The sequence below is a fragment of the Coregonus lavaretus genome, assembly GCF_964263955.1.
Source record: "Coregonus lavaretus genome assembly, chromosome: 34".
In the NCBI taxonomy this organism is placed as follows: domain Eukaryota; kingdom Metazoa; phylum Chordata; class Actinopteri; order Salmoniformes; family Salmonidae; genus Coregonus; species Coregonus lavaretus.
Genome location: NC_140021.1, coordinates 28025463 through 28041999, shown reverse-complemented (window position 1 = coordinate 28041999; position 16537 = coordinate 28025463). Strand labels below are relative to the sequence as shown.

At 42.1% G+C, this 16537-nt stretch overlaps 1 protein-coding gene across 2 annotated transcripts in view; it reads right to left on the bottom strand.

The window, feature by feature from the left end:
* Positions 1 to 11767, bottom strand: part of LOC311109108 (repressor of RNA polymerase III transcription MAF1 homolog) — a 28891-nt gene extending 17124 nt beyond the window's left edge. For both annotated transcript variants that reach the window (XM_084151915.1, XM_084151916.1), the window contains exons 1-2: positions 11192 to 11767; positions 6187 to 6275 (exon numbers count right to left, since the gene is read on the bottom strand). In XM_084151915.1, the coding sequence (XP_084008041.1) occupies positions 6187 to 6269 (83 nt within the window). In that variant the 5' untranslated portion in view covers positions 6270 to 6275; positions 11192 to 11767. The remainder of the gene's footprint in view (positions 1 to 6186; positions 6276 to 11191) is intronic.
* Positions 11768 to 16537: the final 4770 nt, after the last annotated feature.

Below are 16537 nucleotides of genomic sequence, written 5' to 3'. Positions count from 1 at the left end.
ATTCTGTCTCTCACTGTTCAAATAAACCTACCATTAAAATTATAGACTGATCATTTCTTTGTCAGTGGGCAAACGTACAAAATCAGCAGGGGATCAAATACTTTTTTCCCTCACTGTACAGTTAGTGAGTGCATACAGTTAGTGAGTGCATATATTTTTTTCATACTGGCCCCCCGTGGGAATAACTACGTTTAGCTTTCTTTATGAACCAGAAAATAAATAGTTATTTCTGGTTGTTTATTAAAGTTACCTGGCTAACTCATAGAGTTCCTACAATACCCCTCTGCTGCAGTTCAGTTAATCTAACCCCCTGTGCATTACAAAAAAACATTCATCCATCACCCTATTTGTGGGATCAATACTTTTTGCGAGAGAGATTACGCCTATTTAGCTAAATGTTCCATATTACCAGTAATCGCTACAGGGATTGAATGGGGCTACATTTCTATGGCAATCTTACTGCATAACACACGATATTGCCTCATCTGGTCCTGCTCAGGTACTTAAATCGGGTAGCCTACACCATTAATCTTTAGCAGACACACCTCATGAGGCGACACACCCCCTTCAGGTTTTATGACATCAATCTCTGAAAGGGGTGTGTCTATCGTTGTGGTTTTGGTTTGTGTGTGTTTGGTAGAAAAACGGATTGGTAGTTTGTGTGTGTGTATACATATATATATACATATATATATATACACAGCTGAAGTCGGAAGTTTACATACACTTAGGTTGGAGTCATTTTAACTCGTTTTTCAAGCACTCCACAAATTTCTTGTTTACAAACTATAGTTTTGGCAAGTCGGTTAGGACATCTACTTTGTGCATTACACAAGTAATTTTTCCAACAATTGATTACAGACATATTATTTCACTTATAATTCACTGTATCACAATTCCAGTGGGTCAGAAGTTTACATAAACTAAGTTGACTGTGCCTTTCAACAGCTTGAAAAATTCCAGAAAATGATGTCATGGCTTTAGAAGCTTCTGATAGGCTAATTGACATCATTTGAGTCAATTGGAGGTGTACCTGTGGATGTATTTCAAGGCCTACCTTCAAACTCAGTGCCTCTTTGCTTGACATCATGGGAAAATCAAAAGAAATCAGCCAAGACCTCATAAATAAAATGGTAGACCTCCACAAGTGGGAGCAATTTTCAAACACCTGAGGGTACCACGTTCATCTGTACAAACAATAGTGTGCAACTATAAACACCATGGGACCATGCAGCCGTCATACCGCTCAGGAAGGAGACGCGTTCTGTCTCCTAGAGATGAACGTACAAATCAATCCCAGAACAACAGCAAAGGACCTTGTGAGGATGCTGGAGGAAACAGGTACAAAAGTATCTATTTCCACAGTAAAACGAGTCCTATATCGACATAACCTGAAAAGCCGCTCAGCAAAGAAGAAGCCACTGCTCCAAAACCACCATAAAAAAACCAGACTACGGTATGCAACTGCACATGGGGACAAAGATCGTACTTTTTGGAGAAATGTTCTCTGGTCTAATGAAACAAAAATAGAACTGTTTGGCCATAATGACCATAATTATGTTTGGAGGAAAAGGGGTTGGCTTGCAAGCCGAAGAACACCATCCCAACTGTGAAGCACGGGGGTGGCAGCATCATGCTGTGGGGGTGCTTTGCTGCAGGAGGGACAAGTGCACTTCACAAAATAGATGGCATCATGAGGAAGGAAAATGATGTGGATATATTGAAGTAACATCTCAAGACATCAGTCAGGAAGTTAAAGCTTGGTCGCAAATGGGTCTTCCAAATGGACAATGACCCCAAGCATACTTCCAAAGTTGTGGCAAAATTGCTTAAGGACAACAAAGTCAAGGTATTGGAGTGGACATCACAAAGCCCTGACCTCAATTCTATAGAACATTTGTGGGCAGAACTGAAAAAGCGTGTGCGAGCAAGGAGGCCTACAAACCTGACTTAACAAAATTCACCCAACTTATTGTGGGAAGCTTGTGGAAGGCTACCCGAAAAGTTTGACCCAAGTTAAACAATTTAAAGGCAATGCTACCAAATACTAATTGAGTGTATGTAAACTTCTGACCCACTGGGAATCTGATGAAAGAAATAAAATCTGAAAGAAATTATTTTCTCTACTATTATTCTGACATTTCACATTCTTACTTACTTACTTCTTACTCACATACTTTGAACAGTGAGAGACAGAAAAACAAAACAAAAAATCCAGAAAAACGAATGTAAAATTTTTTATAAATTAATTTGCATTTTAATGAGGGAAATAAGTATTTGACCACCTCTCAATCAGACAGATGTCTGGCTCCCAGGTGTCTTTTATACAGGTAACGAGCTGAGACAGAAGCAATCAATCAATCAGATTCAAAACTCTCCACCATGGCCAAGACCAAAGAGCTCTCCAAGGATGTCAGAGACAAAATTGTAGACCTACACAAGGCTGGAATGGGCTACAAGACCATCGCCAAGCAGCTTGGTGAGAAGGTGACAACAGTTGGTGCGATTATTCGCAAATGGAAGAAACACAAAATATCTGTCAATCTCCCTCGGCCTGGGGCTCCATGCAAGATCTCACCTCGTGGAGTTGCAACGATCATGAGAACGGTGAGGAATCAGCCCAGAACTACACGGGAGGATCTTGTCAATGATCTCAAGGCAGCTGGGACCACAGTCACCAAGAAAACAATTGGTAACACACTATGCCGTGAAGGACTGAAATCCTCCAGCGCCCGCAAGGTCCCCCTGCTCAAGAAAGCACATATACAGGGCCGTCTGAAGTTCGCCAATGAACATCTGAATGATTCAGAGGAGAACTGGGTGAAAGTGTTGTGGTCAGATGAGACCAAAATTGAGCTTTTTGGCATCAACTCAACTCGCCGTGTTTGGAGGAGGAATGCTGCCTATGACCCCAAGAACACCATCCCCACCATCAAACATGGAGGTGGAAACATTATGCTTTGGGGGTGTTTTTCTGCTAAGGGGACAGGGCAACTTCACCGCATCAAAGGGACGATGGACGGGGCCATGTACCGTCAAATCTTGGGTGAGAACCTCCTTTCCTCAGCCAGGGCATTGAAAATGGGTCGTGGATGGGTATTCCAGCATGGCAATGAACCAAAACACACGGCCAAGGCAACAAAGGAGTGGCTCAAGAAGAAGCACATTAAGGTCCTGGAGTGGCCTAGCCAGTGTCCAGACCTTAATCCCATAGAAAATCTGTGGAGGGAGCTGAATGTTCGAGTTGCCAAACGTCAGCCTCGAAACCTTAATGACTTGGAGAAGATCTGCAAAGAGGAGTGGAACAAAATCCCTCCTGAGATGTGTGCAAACCTGGTGGCCAACTACAAGAAACGTCTGACCTCTGTGATTGCCAACAAGGGTTTTGCCACCAAGTACTAAGTTATGTTTTGCAGAGGGGTCAAATACTTATTTTCCTCATTAAAATAAAAATCTATATCAATTTTTTGGTTGTTATTTTGTCTCTCACTGTTCAAATAAACCTACAATTAAAATTATAGACTGATCATTTCTTTGTCAGTGTGCAAACGTACAAAATCAGCAGGGGATCAAATACTTTTTTCCCTCACTGTATGTATATATATATATATATATATATATACTACCGTTCAAAAGTTTGGGGTCACTTACAAATGTCCTTGTTTTCGAAAGAAAAGCAATAAAACTGGCTTTTTTGAGACTAGTTGAGTATCTGGAGCATCAGCAATTGTGGGTTCGATTACAGGCTCAAAATGGCCAGAAACAAATAACTCGTCAGTCTATTCTTGTTCTGTGAAATGAAGGCTATTCCATGCGAGAAATTGCCAAGAAACGGAATATCTCGTACAACGCCGTGTACTACTCCCTTCAAAGAACAGCGCAAACTGGCTCTAACAAGAATAGAAAGAGGAGTGGGAGGCCCCGGTGCACAACTGTGCAAGAGGACAAATACATTACTGTCTTAATCTTTTCTTTTTATTGGCCAGTCTGAAATATGGCTTTTTCTTTGCAACTCTGCCAAGAAGGTCAGCATCCCGGAGTCACCTCTTCACTGTTGACGTTGAGACTGGTGTTTTGCGTGTAGATATTGTAGATATTCCATTAAAAATCAGCCGAGTCCAGCTACAATAGCCATTTACAACATTAACAATGTCTAAACTGTATTTCTGATCAATTTGATGTTATTTTAATGGACAAAAAAAACTGCTTTTCTTTCAAAAACAAGGCCATTTCTAAGTGACCCCAAACCTTTGAACGGCAGAGTATACACACAGTGCCTTCGGAAAGTATTCAGACCCATTGATCTTTTCCACATTTTGTTACGTTACAGCCTTATTCTAAAATTGATTAAATATTTTTTCTCCCTATGCAATCTACACACAATACGCCATAATGACAAAGCGAAAACAGTGTTTTAGAAATGTATTAAAAATTAAAAAACTTGTACTATTAGACTCGAAATTGAGTTCAGGTGCATCCTGTTTCCATTGATCATCCTTGAGATGTTTCTACAACTTGATTGGAGACCACCTGTGGTAAATTCAATTGATTGGACATGATTTGGAAAGGCACACACCTGTCTATATAAGGTCCCAACAGTTAACAGTGCATGTCAGAGCAAAAACGAAGCCATGAGGAAGGAATTGTCCATAGAGCTCCGAGACAGGATTGTATTCCAGGCACAGATCAGAACATTTCTGCAGCATTGAAGGTCCCCAAGAACACAGTGGCCCCCATCATTCTTAAATGGAAGAAGTTTGGAACCACCAAGACTCTTCCCAGAGCTGGACGCCCGGACAAAATAAGCAATCGGGGGAGAAGGGCCTTGGTCAGGGTGGTGACCAAGAACCCGATGGTCACTCTGACAGAGCTCTAGAGTTCCTCTGTGGAAATGGGAGAACCTTAAAAAAGGACAACCATCTCTGCAGCACTCCACCAATCAGGCCTTTATGGTAGAGTGGCTTGACGGAAGCCACTCCTCAGTAAAAGGCACGATAGCCCGCTTGCAGTTTGCCAAAAGGCACCTAAAGACTCTCAGACCATGAGAAACAAGATTGAACTCTTTGGCCTGAATGACAAGTGTCACGTCTGGAGGAAAACTGGCACCATCCCTGCGGTGAAGCATGGTGGTGGCAGCATCATGCTGTGGGGATGTTTTTCAGCGGCAGGGACTGGGAGACTAGACAGGATCGATGCAAAGATGAACGGAGCAAAGTACAGAGAGCTCCTTGATGAAAACCTGCTCCATAGTGCTCAGGACCTCAGACTGGGGCGAAGGTTCACCTTCCAACAGGACAATGACCCTAAGCACACAGCCAAGACAACGCAGAAGTGGCTTCGGGACAAGTCTCTGAATGTCCCTGAGTGGCCCAGCCAGAGCCCGGACTTGAACCCGATCGAACATCTCTGGAGAGACCTGAAAATAGCTGTGCAGCAACGCTCCCTATCCAACCTGACAGAGCTTGAGAGGATCTGTAAAGAATGGGAGAAACTCTCCAAATACAGATGTGCCAAGCTTGTAGCGTCATACTAAAGAAGACTCGATGCTGTAATCGCTGCCAAAGGTGCTTCAACAAAGTACTGAGTAAAGGGTCTGAATACTTATGAAAATGTGATACTTCTGTTTTTAATTTTTTATACATTAGCAAAATTTTCTAAAAAACGTTTTTTTGCTTCATCATTATGGGGTATTGTGTGCAGATTGATGAAGAAAAATAAAATGTAATCAATTTTAGAATAAGGCTGTAACGTAACAAAATGTGGAAAAAGTCAAGGGGTCTGAATACTTTCCGAAGGCACTGCATATATATATATTTTTAAAGTTCAGTTGACCATCTCATTCTGACAGTTTGTTGTTTATCGCTGTGTTTACATACCAGTGCCTGTGTCCTCAGCCTTGACATATGTCGATATTGACGCTTCCACAGAGCCCCAGTGTTAATCTTGCCTTTTAAAATAGAGCCTCTTAACCCAATCAGAAATACACCCGAGTAGAGGGGGGGTTGGGCTATGTACTTGCGGTTCAGACAGAAGCCTACTAACGGCCAGTACATTTAGACCCTGTTAAATTTTGAACCTATGTGTTAGTCATGCAACAGTATGGCAGGCTTTACAGAACACTTTGTACCATGTGACTAGATGAGGTCGTTTGATCTACTGCTTCTCCAGTGCTGTGATGGTAATTACCTGCCCAGGATGTGAGACTCTCCCGTTTCAACACAGAGTTGAGAGCCCAGAGCTTCAAAACTGCTGTTCTCTAACAGTTTCATTGCTGCCTGTGAGAAGAAAGGGAAATGTTAAAATAGACAGTCCATCGGACATTCAAGAATACTTTTTCACTGCTTCCTAAGTGGGTGTATCAAATACATTTTATCCCTATGGTGTAGTTATTGATTTACTTGGTATGGTCAGGCCAGGGTGATCAAAGTTTGCCCAGAAAAGTAGGTTAGCAGAAAATGGTCTCAATTAAAGCTCATTGATGGTATGATATACAGTGGGGGAAAAAAGTATTTAGTCAGCCACCAATTGTGCAAGTTCTCCCACTTAAAAAGATGAGAGAGGCCTGTAATTTTCATCATAGGTACACGTCAACTATGACAGACAAAATGAGAAGAAAAATCCAGAACATCACATTGTAGGATTTTTAATGAATTTATTTGCAAATTATGGTGGAAAATAAGTATTTGGTCAATAACAAAAGTTTCTCAATACTTTGTTATATACCCTTTGTTGGCAATGACACAGGTCAAACGTTTTCTGTAAGTCTTCACAAGGTTTTCACACACTGTTGCTGGTATTTTGGCCCATTCCTCCATGCAGATCTCCTCTAGAGCAGTGATGTTTTGGGGCTGTCGCTGGGCAACACAGACTTTCAACTCCCTCCAAAGATTTTCTATGGGGTTGAGATCTGGAGACTGGCTAGGCCACTCCAGGACCTTGAAATGCTTCTTACGAAGCCACTCCTTCGTTGCCCGGGCGGTGTGTTTGGGATCATTGTCATGCTGAAAGACCCAGCCACGTTTCATCTTCAATGCCCTTGCTGATGGAAGGAGGTTTTCACTCAAAATCTCACGATACATGGCCCCATTCATTCTTTCCTTTACACGGATCAGTCGTCCTCGTCCCTTTGCAGAAAAACAGCCCCAAAGCATGATGTTTCCACCCCCATGCTTCACAGTAGGTATGGTGTTCTTTGGATGCAACTCAGCATTCTTTGTCCTCCAAACACGACAAGTTGAGTTTTTACCAAAAAGTTCTATTTTGGTTTCATCTGACCATATGACATTCTCCCAATCCTCTTCTGGATCATCCAAATGCACTCTAGCAAACTTCAGACGGGCCTGGACATGTACTGGCTTAAGCAGGGGGACACGTCTGGCACTGCAGGATTTGAGTCCCTGGCGGCGTAGTGTGTTACTGATGGTAGGCTTTGTTACTTTGGTCCCAGCTCTCTGCAGGTCATTCACTAGGTCCCCCCGTGTGGTTCTGGGATTTTTGTTCACCGTTCTTGTGATCATTTTGACCCCACGGGGTGAGATCTTGCGTGGAGCCCCAGATCGAGGGAGATTATCAGTGGTCTTGTATGTCTTCCATTTCCTAATAATTGCTCCCACAGTTGATTTCTTCAAACCAAGCTGCTTACCTATTGCAGATTCAGTCTTCCCAGCTTGGTACAGGTCTACAATTTTGTTTCTGGTGTCCTTTGACAGCTCTTTGGTCTTGGCCATAGTGGAGTTTGGATTGTGACTGTTTGAGGTTGTGGACAGGTGTCTTTTATACTGATAACAAGTTCAAACAGGTGCCATTAATACAGGTAATGAGTGGAGGACAGAGGAGCCTCTTAAAGAAGAAGTTACAGGTCTGTGAGAGCCAGAAATCTTGCTTGTTTGTAGGTGACCAAATACTTATTTTCCACCATAATTTGCAAATAAATTCATTAAAAATCCTACAATGTGATTTTCTGGATTATTTTTTCTCAATTTGTCTGTCATAGTTGACGTGTACCTATGATGAAAATTACAGGCCTCTCTCATCTTTTTAAGTGGGAGAACTTGCACAATTGGTGGCTGACTAAATACTTTTTTTCCCCACTGTACATCCCCACATAAATTAGCTAGCTACATTGCACTGTTCAGTGTGATTCAACTAGTGCTGAGCGATTAACCAAAATGTAGGTAAACATTTTTTTTTTTTAACAACTAATTGACTAACGTCGGATCAGTTATTTGAATTCCATTTCATTCGCTTTTTTTCTGTGAACTCAACGCGCACATCACAGTTTCTCTAGAGATAAATCAGATCCAGCCTGAACTGTTCGATGTAGTACATAATTGTAGTTTCAAACAGCCCAATATTCTACACAGCTTAGCACATTTAACGTGGAAATTAACTACAATGACCATAATCCATTGCGCATCTACTTGTCCGGTCTGTGTTTTACGCCTGTTACAGAAAAACGCGGTGATCGTGAGGAGATAGAGAGTACCACAGTATCAGTTATAATACCCATAAATACCCATAAAACCTAGCGGTCAAACAGGGAAATGGTTCCAATCGTTTTTCCACCATTCATTTTTCCCATAGGGGATTTTAGAAACACTTACAATAAGGACTGTGTTTTGTGTAGGCTTACCCTGGTGTAACTCTCTCTAGGACAAGGTGACTTTTATACAGTGCATTCGGAAAGTACTGCATTAAATAAATGTTTTTCCTCAATCTACACACAATAACCCATAATGACAAAGCAAAAAAAAATATTAGAAATGTATTAAAAATAAAAAACAGAAATACCTTATTTACATAAGTATTCAGACCCTTTGATATGAGACTCGAAATTGAGCTCAGGTGCATCCTTTTTCCATTGATCATCCTTGAGATGTTTCTACAACTTGATTGGAGTCCACCTGTGGTAAATTTAGTTGATTGGACATGATTTGGAAAGGCACACACCTGTCTATATAAGGTCCCACAGTTGACAGTGCATGTCAGAGCAAAAACCAAGCCATGAGGTTGAAGGAATTGTCCTTAGAGCGCCGAGACAGGATTGTGTCCAGGCACAGATCTGGGGAAGGGTACTAAAAAATGCCTGCAGCATTTAAGGTCCCCAAGAACACAGTGGCCTCCATCATTCTTAAATTGAAGAAGTTTGGAAACACCAAGACTCTTCCTAGAGCTGGCCGCCCAGACAAACTGAGCAATCGGGGAAGAAGGGCTTTGCTTAGGGAGGTGACCAAGAACCTGATGGTCACTCTGACAGAGCTCCAGAGTTCCTCTGTGGAGATGGGAGAACCTTCCAGAAGGACACCTATCTCTGCAGCACTCCACCAATCAGGCCTTTATGGTAGAGTGGCCAGACGGAAGCCACTCCTCCGTAAAAGGCACATGACCACCGCTTGGAGTTTGTCAAAAGGTACCTAAAGGACTCAGACCATGAGAAACAAGATTCTCTGGTCTGATGAAACCAAGATTGGACTCTTTGGCCTGAATGCCAAGCGTCATGTCTGGAGGAAAACTGGCACCATCCCTACGGTGAAGCATGGTGGTAGTAGCATTATGCTGTGGGGATGTTTTTCAGCGGCAGGGACTGGGAGACTAGTCAGGATCGAGAGGAAAGATGAACGGAGCAAAGTACAGAGAGATCCTTGATGAAAACCGTCTCCAGAGCGCTCAGGACCTCAGACTGGGGCGAAGGTTCACCTTCCAACAGGACAATGACCCTAAAAACACTGCCAAGACAATGCAGGAGTGGCTTCGGGACAAGTTTCTGAATGTCCTAGAGTGGCCCAGCCAGAGCCCGGGCTTGAACCCGATCGAACATCTCTGGAGAGACCTGAAAATAGCGGTGCAGCGACGCTCCCCATCCAACCTGACAGAGCTTGAGAGGATCTGCAGACAAATACTGTTGTGCCATGCGTCATACCCAAGAAGACTCAAGGCTGTAATCGCTGCCAAAGGCGCTTCAAGAAAGTACTGAGTAAAGGGTCTGAATACTTATGTCAATGTGATATTTAAGTTATTAATTTGCAATAAATGTGCAAACATTTCTAAAAGCCTGTTTTTGCTTTGTCATTATGGGGTATTGTGTGTAGATTGATGAGAAGAAGAAAAACTATTTAATCCATTTTAGAATAAGGCTGTAACGTAACAAAATGTGGAAAAAGTTAATACTTTCTGAATGCCTGTATTTACCCCCCAAAAATGAAATGCTAATTAGCTGCTAATGTGGCAATCATAAAGAACTACAAATGCCATGATGATCTGGATGAGACTGCCCAATCGAGGCAAAGGTCTCTGGATTAACTATCTAATGTTAGCTACATGTAGTATTAATACATTGGCTACATTTCTTTAAATGGACAATTCTATGAACTGTCTTGTGCAAAAAATAATAATTGACACAATACCTGTTAGCAAGGGTGTCAGCTAGAGATTATGTGCAGGAGCTTGCAGGGATTTGTAGTTTTGCATGATGTCTACTTTGATGCTAATTAGCATTTTCGAATCAGAGTAAATAGAGCTGAATATATTGATAAAAGTCACCTTGTCTGGGAGAGATTTAAATGGTTATGAAAACGTCACGCCATGGTAAGCCTACACGAAACACAGCACTCATTTTAAGTGTTTCTAAAATCCCATATGGGAAAAATGTATGGTGGAAAAACGATTGGAACCATTTCCCTGTTTATAGGTTTTATGACACCTCGACTGTAGGGCTCTATAGAGAGCAGCTGTTGCTTCACGAGGTATCTCTACTTGAAAATACATAATTTAAGTGATTTATTAGTTGGTATTCAGCAGTCATAAAAGTATGCCTTATTTACTTAGAATAACTACAAAATAGTGATTTTGTCACAGAGCAGCTCTATAGAGATGATATGATGACTTGGAATGGAAGAATAGTCATCAAATAAAGCAAATGTAATATACACAACAACTGAAATATTTAATTAAAATTAAATTAAAATAAACACTAATCGCTCAGTACTAGATTCCACAGACCCAATAATCAGCATACACATCATTGGGGACACCCCGTATGGGGAACATACGGAAGGTAAACAAAAAGGCAAGTCCCAAAACGACCAACCCCTTTCTTTCTTACTAGATAACGTTAGCTAATCCCCTCCCCCCACTAAAAAACCTTTGCAACTAACGTTACTAGCTAACTAATGTACACAATCCTTCTTCTTACCAAAGTCAAATATAATGTCGAAACTCTTTGTGGAACTGAAACGTCTTCACCAATTTCACTCTCAATGTTTCTTCTTTGGCAATGATGCAAAACAGATTTGTTGTTGTCTGTCCAGCCAAATTAGCTAGTATGTTAGCATAGCACTGTCGGTCCGTGATTTCAATTCGTCAGACTAACGTTACCTACTAGTTCCTAAAATTCAGCAATTAAAAAATACGCTGCTTCGAAATTGATTTATCGTAGAACCTTTTATCGAAAAACTGCTTCTGCCGATTAAATGAGACGACATTAAATCCAAATATCTGTCTGATTTGGATTTCAGCGGCATCCCTTTTGACGTGTTTAATTTGACAGAGATTAGCTAGCTAACGTTAGTACGGTTTCTGTCCGATCAAGTCGCCTTTTCTAACCGATTTTGCACTTCAGTCTATTTCGCACTTCTGTCCCTGTGCTATTTGTCGTTACTGATTACTTGAAAGCAAAACACAACAGCAACGATGAAAACCGAATCAATCCACTGTACTCGACCCGGTCCATGTATCATCCGCTCATTGGTTATTTGATTCAAAAGACGACGTAGAAAAACGGAAAATGGCGAAGTTTTCGTTTATGGTTTTGGCTTCTGAATTTGAAAAACGAAAATCGGTAATCGACTTGCTTCTCATTTATTGTGTAAAAAATGGGACATGGAATAACAGAAAACAAAAAACAACACATTTTATTCCATTTTCGTTTCGTGCCAATAGAACAAACTCAACAACAACTGAACAAAGTTGGCTTGCACTTAGTTAATTCAATGTTTACATTTTCTTCAAGTGTGTTTTTTTACTGAAAGTTGACAAATTACATTTGTATAGAGGGATGTGGGCATGGAGGAAGAGAGTGGATGGATGGGTGTAGATGGGTTTGGTTGAATAAACTCCCTCTCCCCCTACCTCCGCTCCTTCTCTTGATGAGTAATACAAGTGAATGTAATTGCTGCATTTTACCTGTGATCCATAATCAAATAAAAGTAAATGTTGTAAGTTAAAAGCTAAGACAAAATTAGATTTCATATCATTTACTTTCGTTACACATCTATTCACTACTGCCCAAATTCATTCACCATCCACTTCAGCTATCATTACATTTTTTTAGACCTGTTTTTAAGTCTTAAGGTAAAGCACTTTGGATGAAGTGTTAAAATGTGATACAGGCTGTATTATTATGCGTATGTACAGGTAACTGCCAAAATAAAGGAAAAACCAACGTAAAGTGTCTTAATGGGGCGTCGAGCCACCACGAGCCAGAACAGCTTCAATGCAACCTTATTGCATAGATTATACAAGTGTCTGGAACTCTATTGGAGGAATGCGACACCATTCTTCCACGAGAAATTCCATAATTTTGTGTTTTGTTGATTGTGGTGGAAAATGCTGTGTCAGGCGTCGCTCCAGAATCTCCCATAAGTATTCAATTGGGTTGAGATCTGGTGACTGAGACGGCCATGGCATACGGTTTACATCGTTTTCTTGTTCATCAAACCATTCAGTGACCACTTGTGGATGGGGGCATTGTCATCCTATAGAGGCAAAGCCATGGTATCCAAAATAATGGCCTGCCCAGAATTTTGGATAGAGCACGTGTCCTTAATGTTTTGTATACTCAGTGTATTATAACCAAAATAAATTGTCATTACACTGTTCAATTTGGCCTTTTTCCAGAGAGGTCTAATGTGAGAGGTTTGCTGCAGCTCTGCATGATTATGGAGTAGAGTGAAAGAGATTCATAGCCAAAGGCCCGAACTAGTCTGGCTAACTAGTCTGGCTAACACCTAAATAGGAAGTCCTTTGGACTTCAGATTCTGGAAAGGCTGTTTTGATGTTGTCGGCATGATGCATTGATAATGAAGGGGGCTGTGCTTTTACTGGTTGGTTCTCTTTTCTCACTCAAACACCCACAGGCACAGCTACACAAAGCCCCTGAGCGCCGCCCTCTTTCATTACAACTGTTGGATTTTAAAATCCAAACGAGAGGTCTCAACCCCCCAGAAAGAAAAAAACATTTGAGAGAACCAATCAATGAGTCCGCACAATTTCTGAGCGAATTTTACATTAACAAACGGCCTCCTGTCCAGACTGGTGAGTCACAGCTATTCCTCGCTGTGTGGTCACGTGGGATGCATCAAATAAAATTTCAAATCAAATAAATTTTTATTTGTCACATGCGCCAAATACAACAGGTGTAGACCTTACCGTGAAATGCTTACTTACAAGCCGTTAACCAACAATGCAGTTCAAGAAAGAGTTAGAAAATATTTACTAAATAAACTAAAGTAATATATATATATATATATATATATATATATATATATATATATATATATAAACAAGTAGCACAATAAAATAACAATAACGAGGCTATATACAGGGAGTACCGGTACCGAGTCAATGTGGGGGGGGTACAGGTTAGTCGAGGTAATTTGTACATGTGGGTAGGGGTAAAGTGACTATGCATAGATAATACACAGCGAGTAGCAGCAGTGTAAAAACAAAGGGAGGGGAGGGTGTCAATGTAAATAGTCTGGGTGGCCATTTTATTCATTGTTCAGCAGTGTTATGGCTTGGGGGTTAAGGAGCCTTTTGGTCCTACACTTTGCGCTCCAGTACCGCTTGCCGTGTGGTAGCAGAGAGAACAGTCTATGACTTGGGTGACTGGAGTCTTTGACACTTTTTTGGGCCTTCCTCTGACACTGCCTAGTATAAAGGCCCTGGATGGCAGGAAGCTTGGCCCCAGTGTAGTACTGGGCCGTACGCACTACCCTCTGTAGCACCTTACGGTCAGATGCCGAGCAGTTGCCATACCAGGCGGTGATGCAATTGGTCAGGATGCTCTCAATGGTGCAGCTGTAGAACTCTTTGAGGATCTGGAGACCCATATTAAATATTTTCAGTCTCCTGAGGGGGAAAAGGTGTTGTCATACCCTCTTCACGACTGTCTTGTGTGTTTTGACCTTGGTGTCACCAAGGAACTTAAACTCTCGACCCGCTCCACTACAATCCCATCGATGTTAATGGGGGCCTGTTCGGCCCGCCTTTTCCTGTAGTCCACGATCAGCTCATTTGTCTTGCTCACATTGAGGGAGAGGTTGTTGTCCTGGCACCACACTGCCAGGTCTCTGACCTCCTCCCTATAGGCTGTCTCATCATTGTTGGTGATCAGGCCTACCACTGTTGTGTCATCAGCAAACTTAATGATAATAATAATATGCCATTTAGCAGACGCTTTTATCCAAAGCGACTTACAGTCATGCGTGCATACATTTTTGTGTATGGGTGGTCCCGGGGATCGAACCCACTACCCTGGCGTTACAAGCGCCATGCTCTACCAACTGAGCTACAGAGGACCACGATGGTGTTGGAGTTGTGTTTGGCCACGCAGTTGTGGGTGAACAGGGAGTACAGGAGGGGAATAAGCACGCTCCCTGAGGGGCCCCAGTGTTGAGGATCAGCGTGGCAGATGTGTTGTTGCCTGCCCTTACCACCTGGGGGCGGCCCGTCAGGAAGTTTAGGATCCAGTTGCAGAGGGAGGTGTTTAGTCCCAGGGTCATTAGATTAGTGATGAGCTTTGTGGGCACTATGGTGTTGAATGCTAAGCTGTAGTCAATGAACAGCATTCTCACATAGGTGTTCCTTTTGTCCAGGTGGGAAAGGGCAGTGTGGAGTTCGATTGAGATTGCGTAATCTGTGGATCTGTTTGGGCGATATGCGAATTGGAGTGGGTCTAGGGTTTCCGGGATGATGGTGTTGATGTGAGCCATGACCAGCCTTTCAAAGCACTTCATGGCTACCGACGTGAGTGAATCAGGAGGATAGAATTATGGTCAGATTTGCCAAATGGAGGGCGAGGGAGAGCTTTGTATGCGTCTCTGTGTGTGGAGTAAAGGTGGTCTAGAGTTTTTTTTCCCTCTGGTTGCAGATGTGACATACTGGTAGAAATGAGGTAAAATGGATTGAAGTTTGCCTGTATTAAAGTCCACTAGGCCACTAGGATGCTTCTGGATGAGCATTTTCTTGTTTGCTTATGGCCTTATACAGCTCGTTGAGTGCTGTCTTAGTGCCAGCATCGGCTTGTGGTGGTAAGTAGACGGCTACGAATAATATAGATGAGAACTCTCTTTGTAGATAGTGTGGTCTACAGCTAATCATGAGGTACTCTTCCTCAGGCGAGCGATATCTCGAGACTTCTTTAATATTAGACATCGCGCACCAGCTGTTATTGACAAATAGACCCCCACGTCTTACCAGACGTAGCTTCTCTGTCCTGCCGATTCACTGAAAACCCAGCCAGCTCTATATTATACATGTCTTCGTTCAGCCACGACTCGGTGAAACATAATAAATTACAGTTTTTAATGTCCCGTTGGTAGGATAGTCTCAATCGTAGATCGTCCTTTTTCATTTTCCAATGATTGCACATTGGCCAATAGAATGGATGGTAGTGGAGGTTTACTCACTCACCTATGCATTCTCAGAAGGGAGCCCGACCTCCGCCCATTTTTCTCTGTCTTTTCTTCACGGAAATGATGGGGACTTGGGCATGGTCTCTAGAAAGCAGTATATCCTTCGCGTCGGGCTTGTTAAAGAAAACATCTTTGTCCAGTTCAAGGTGAGTAATCGCTGTTCTGATGTCCAGAAGTTATTTTCGGTCATAAGACACGGTAGCAGCAACATTATGTACAAAATAAGTTACAAAATAAGTTACAAACAACACGAAAAAACTAACAAAATAGCACAGTTGGTTAGGAGCCCGTAAAACGGCAGCCATCCCCTCCGGCGACATTCTAATTCCCAGGCTACGAACCTACAGACACAATCAACAAACAGATGACCGGCTGCACTCACATATAAAAGTTATGGACAATGTACCCGTGCATTCTCAAAGCCTGAGGAGGGCAGATTGAGGATCACTGACCAGGTCTCCCTTGTCAATACAATATCGTAAAAGCAAAACTGATCCTCTATCTGCTCATGATCATTAAAGAAGGCTATGTGGTCAATGATGAGAGCTTATGGTGAGGCAGGAAAGACCAGACCCCGGTGCATGTGTTCTCATCATTTATGTACTGATGTGATGTATGAATAACATTAAAGAAATGTACTAGAAAATGAATATTAGATTTCAGTCATTCTGATCCAGAGCGACAATTAGGGTTACATGCCTTGCTCAAGAGCACATCGACAGATTTTCCAACTAGTTGGCTCAGGGATTCGAACAAGCAAACTTTTGTTTACAGGCCCAATGCTCTTGACCGCTAGGCTACCTGCCCACACCTAATTGTTTGAAACTACACATTTCATTATATTA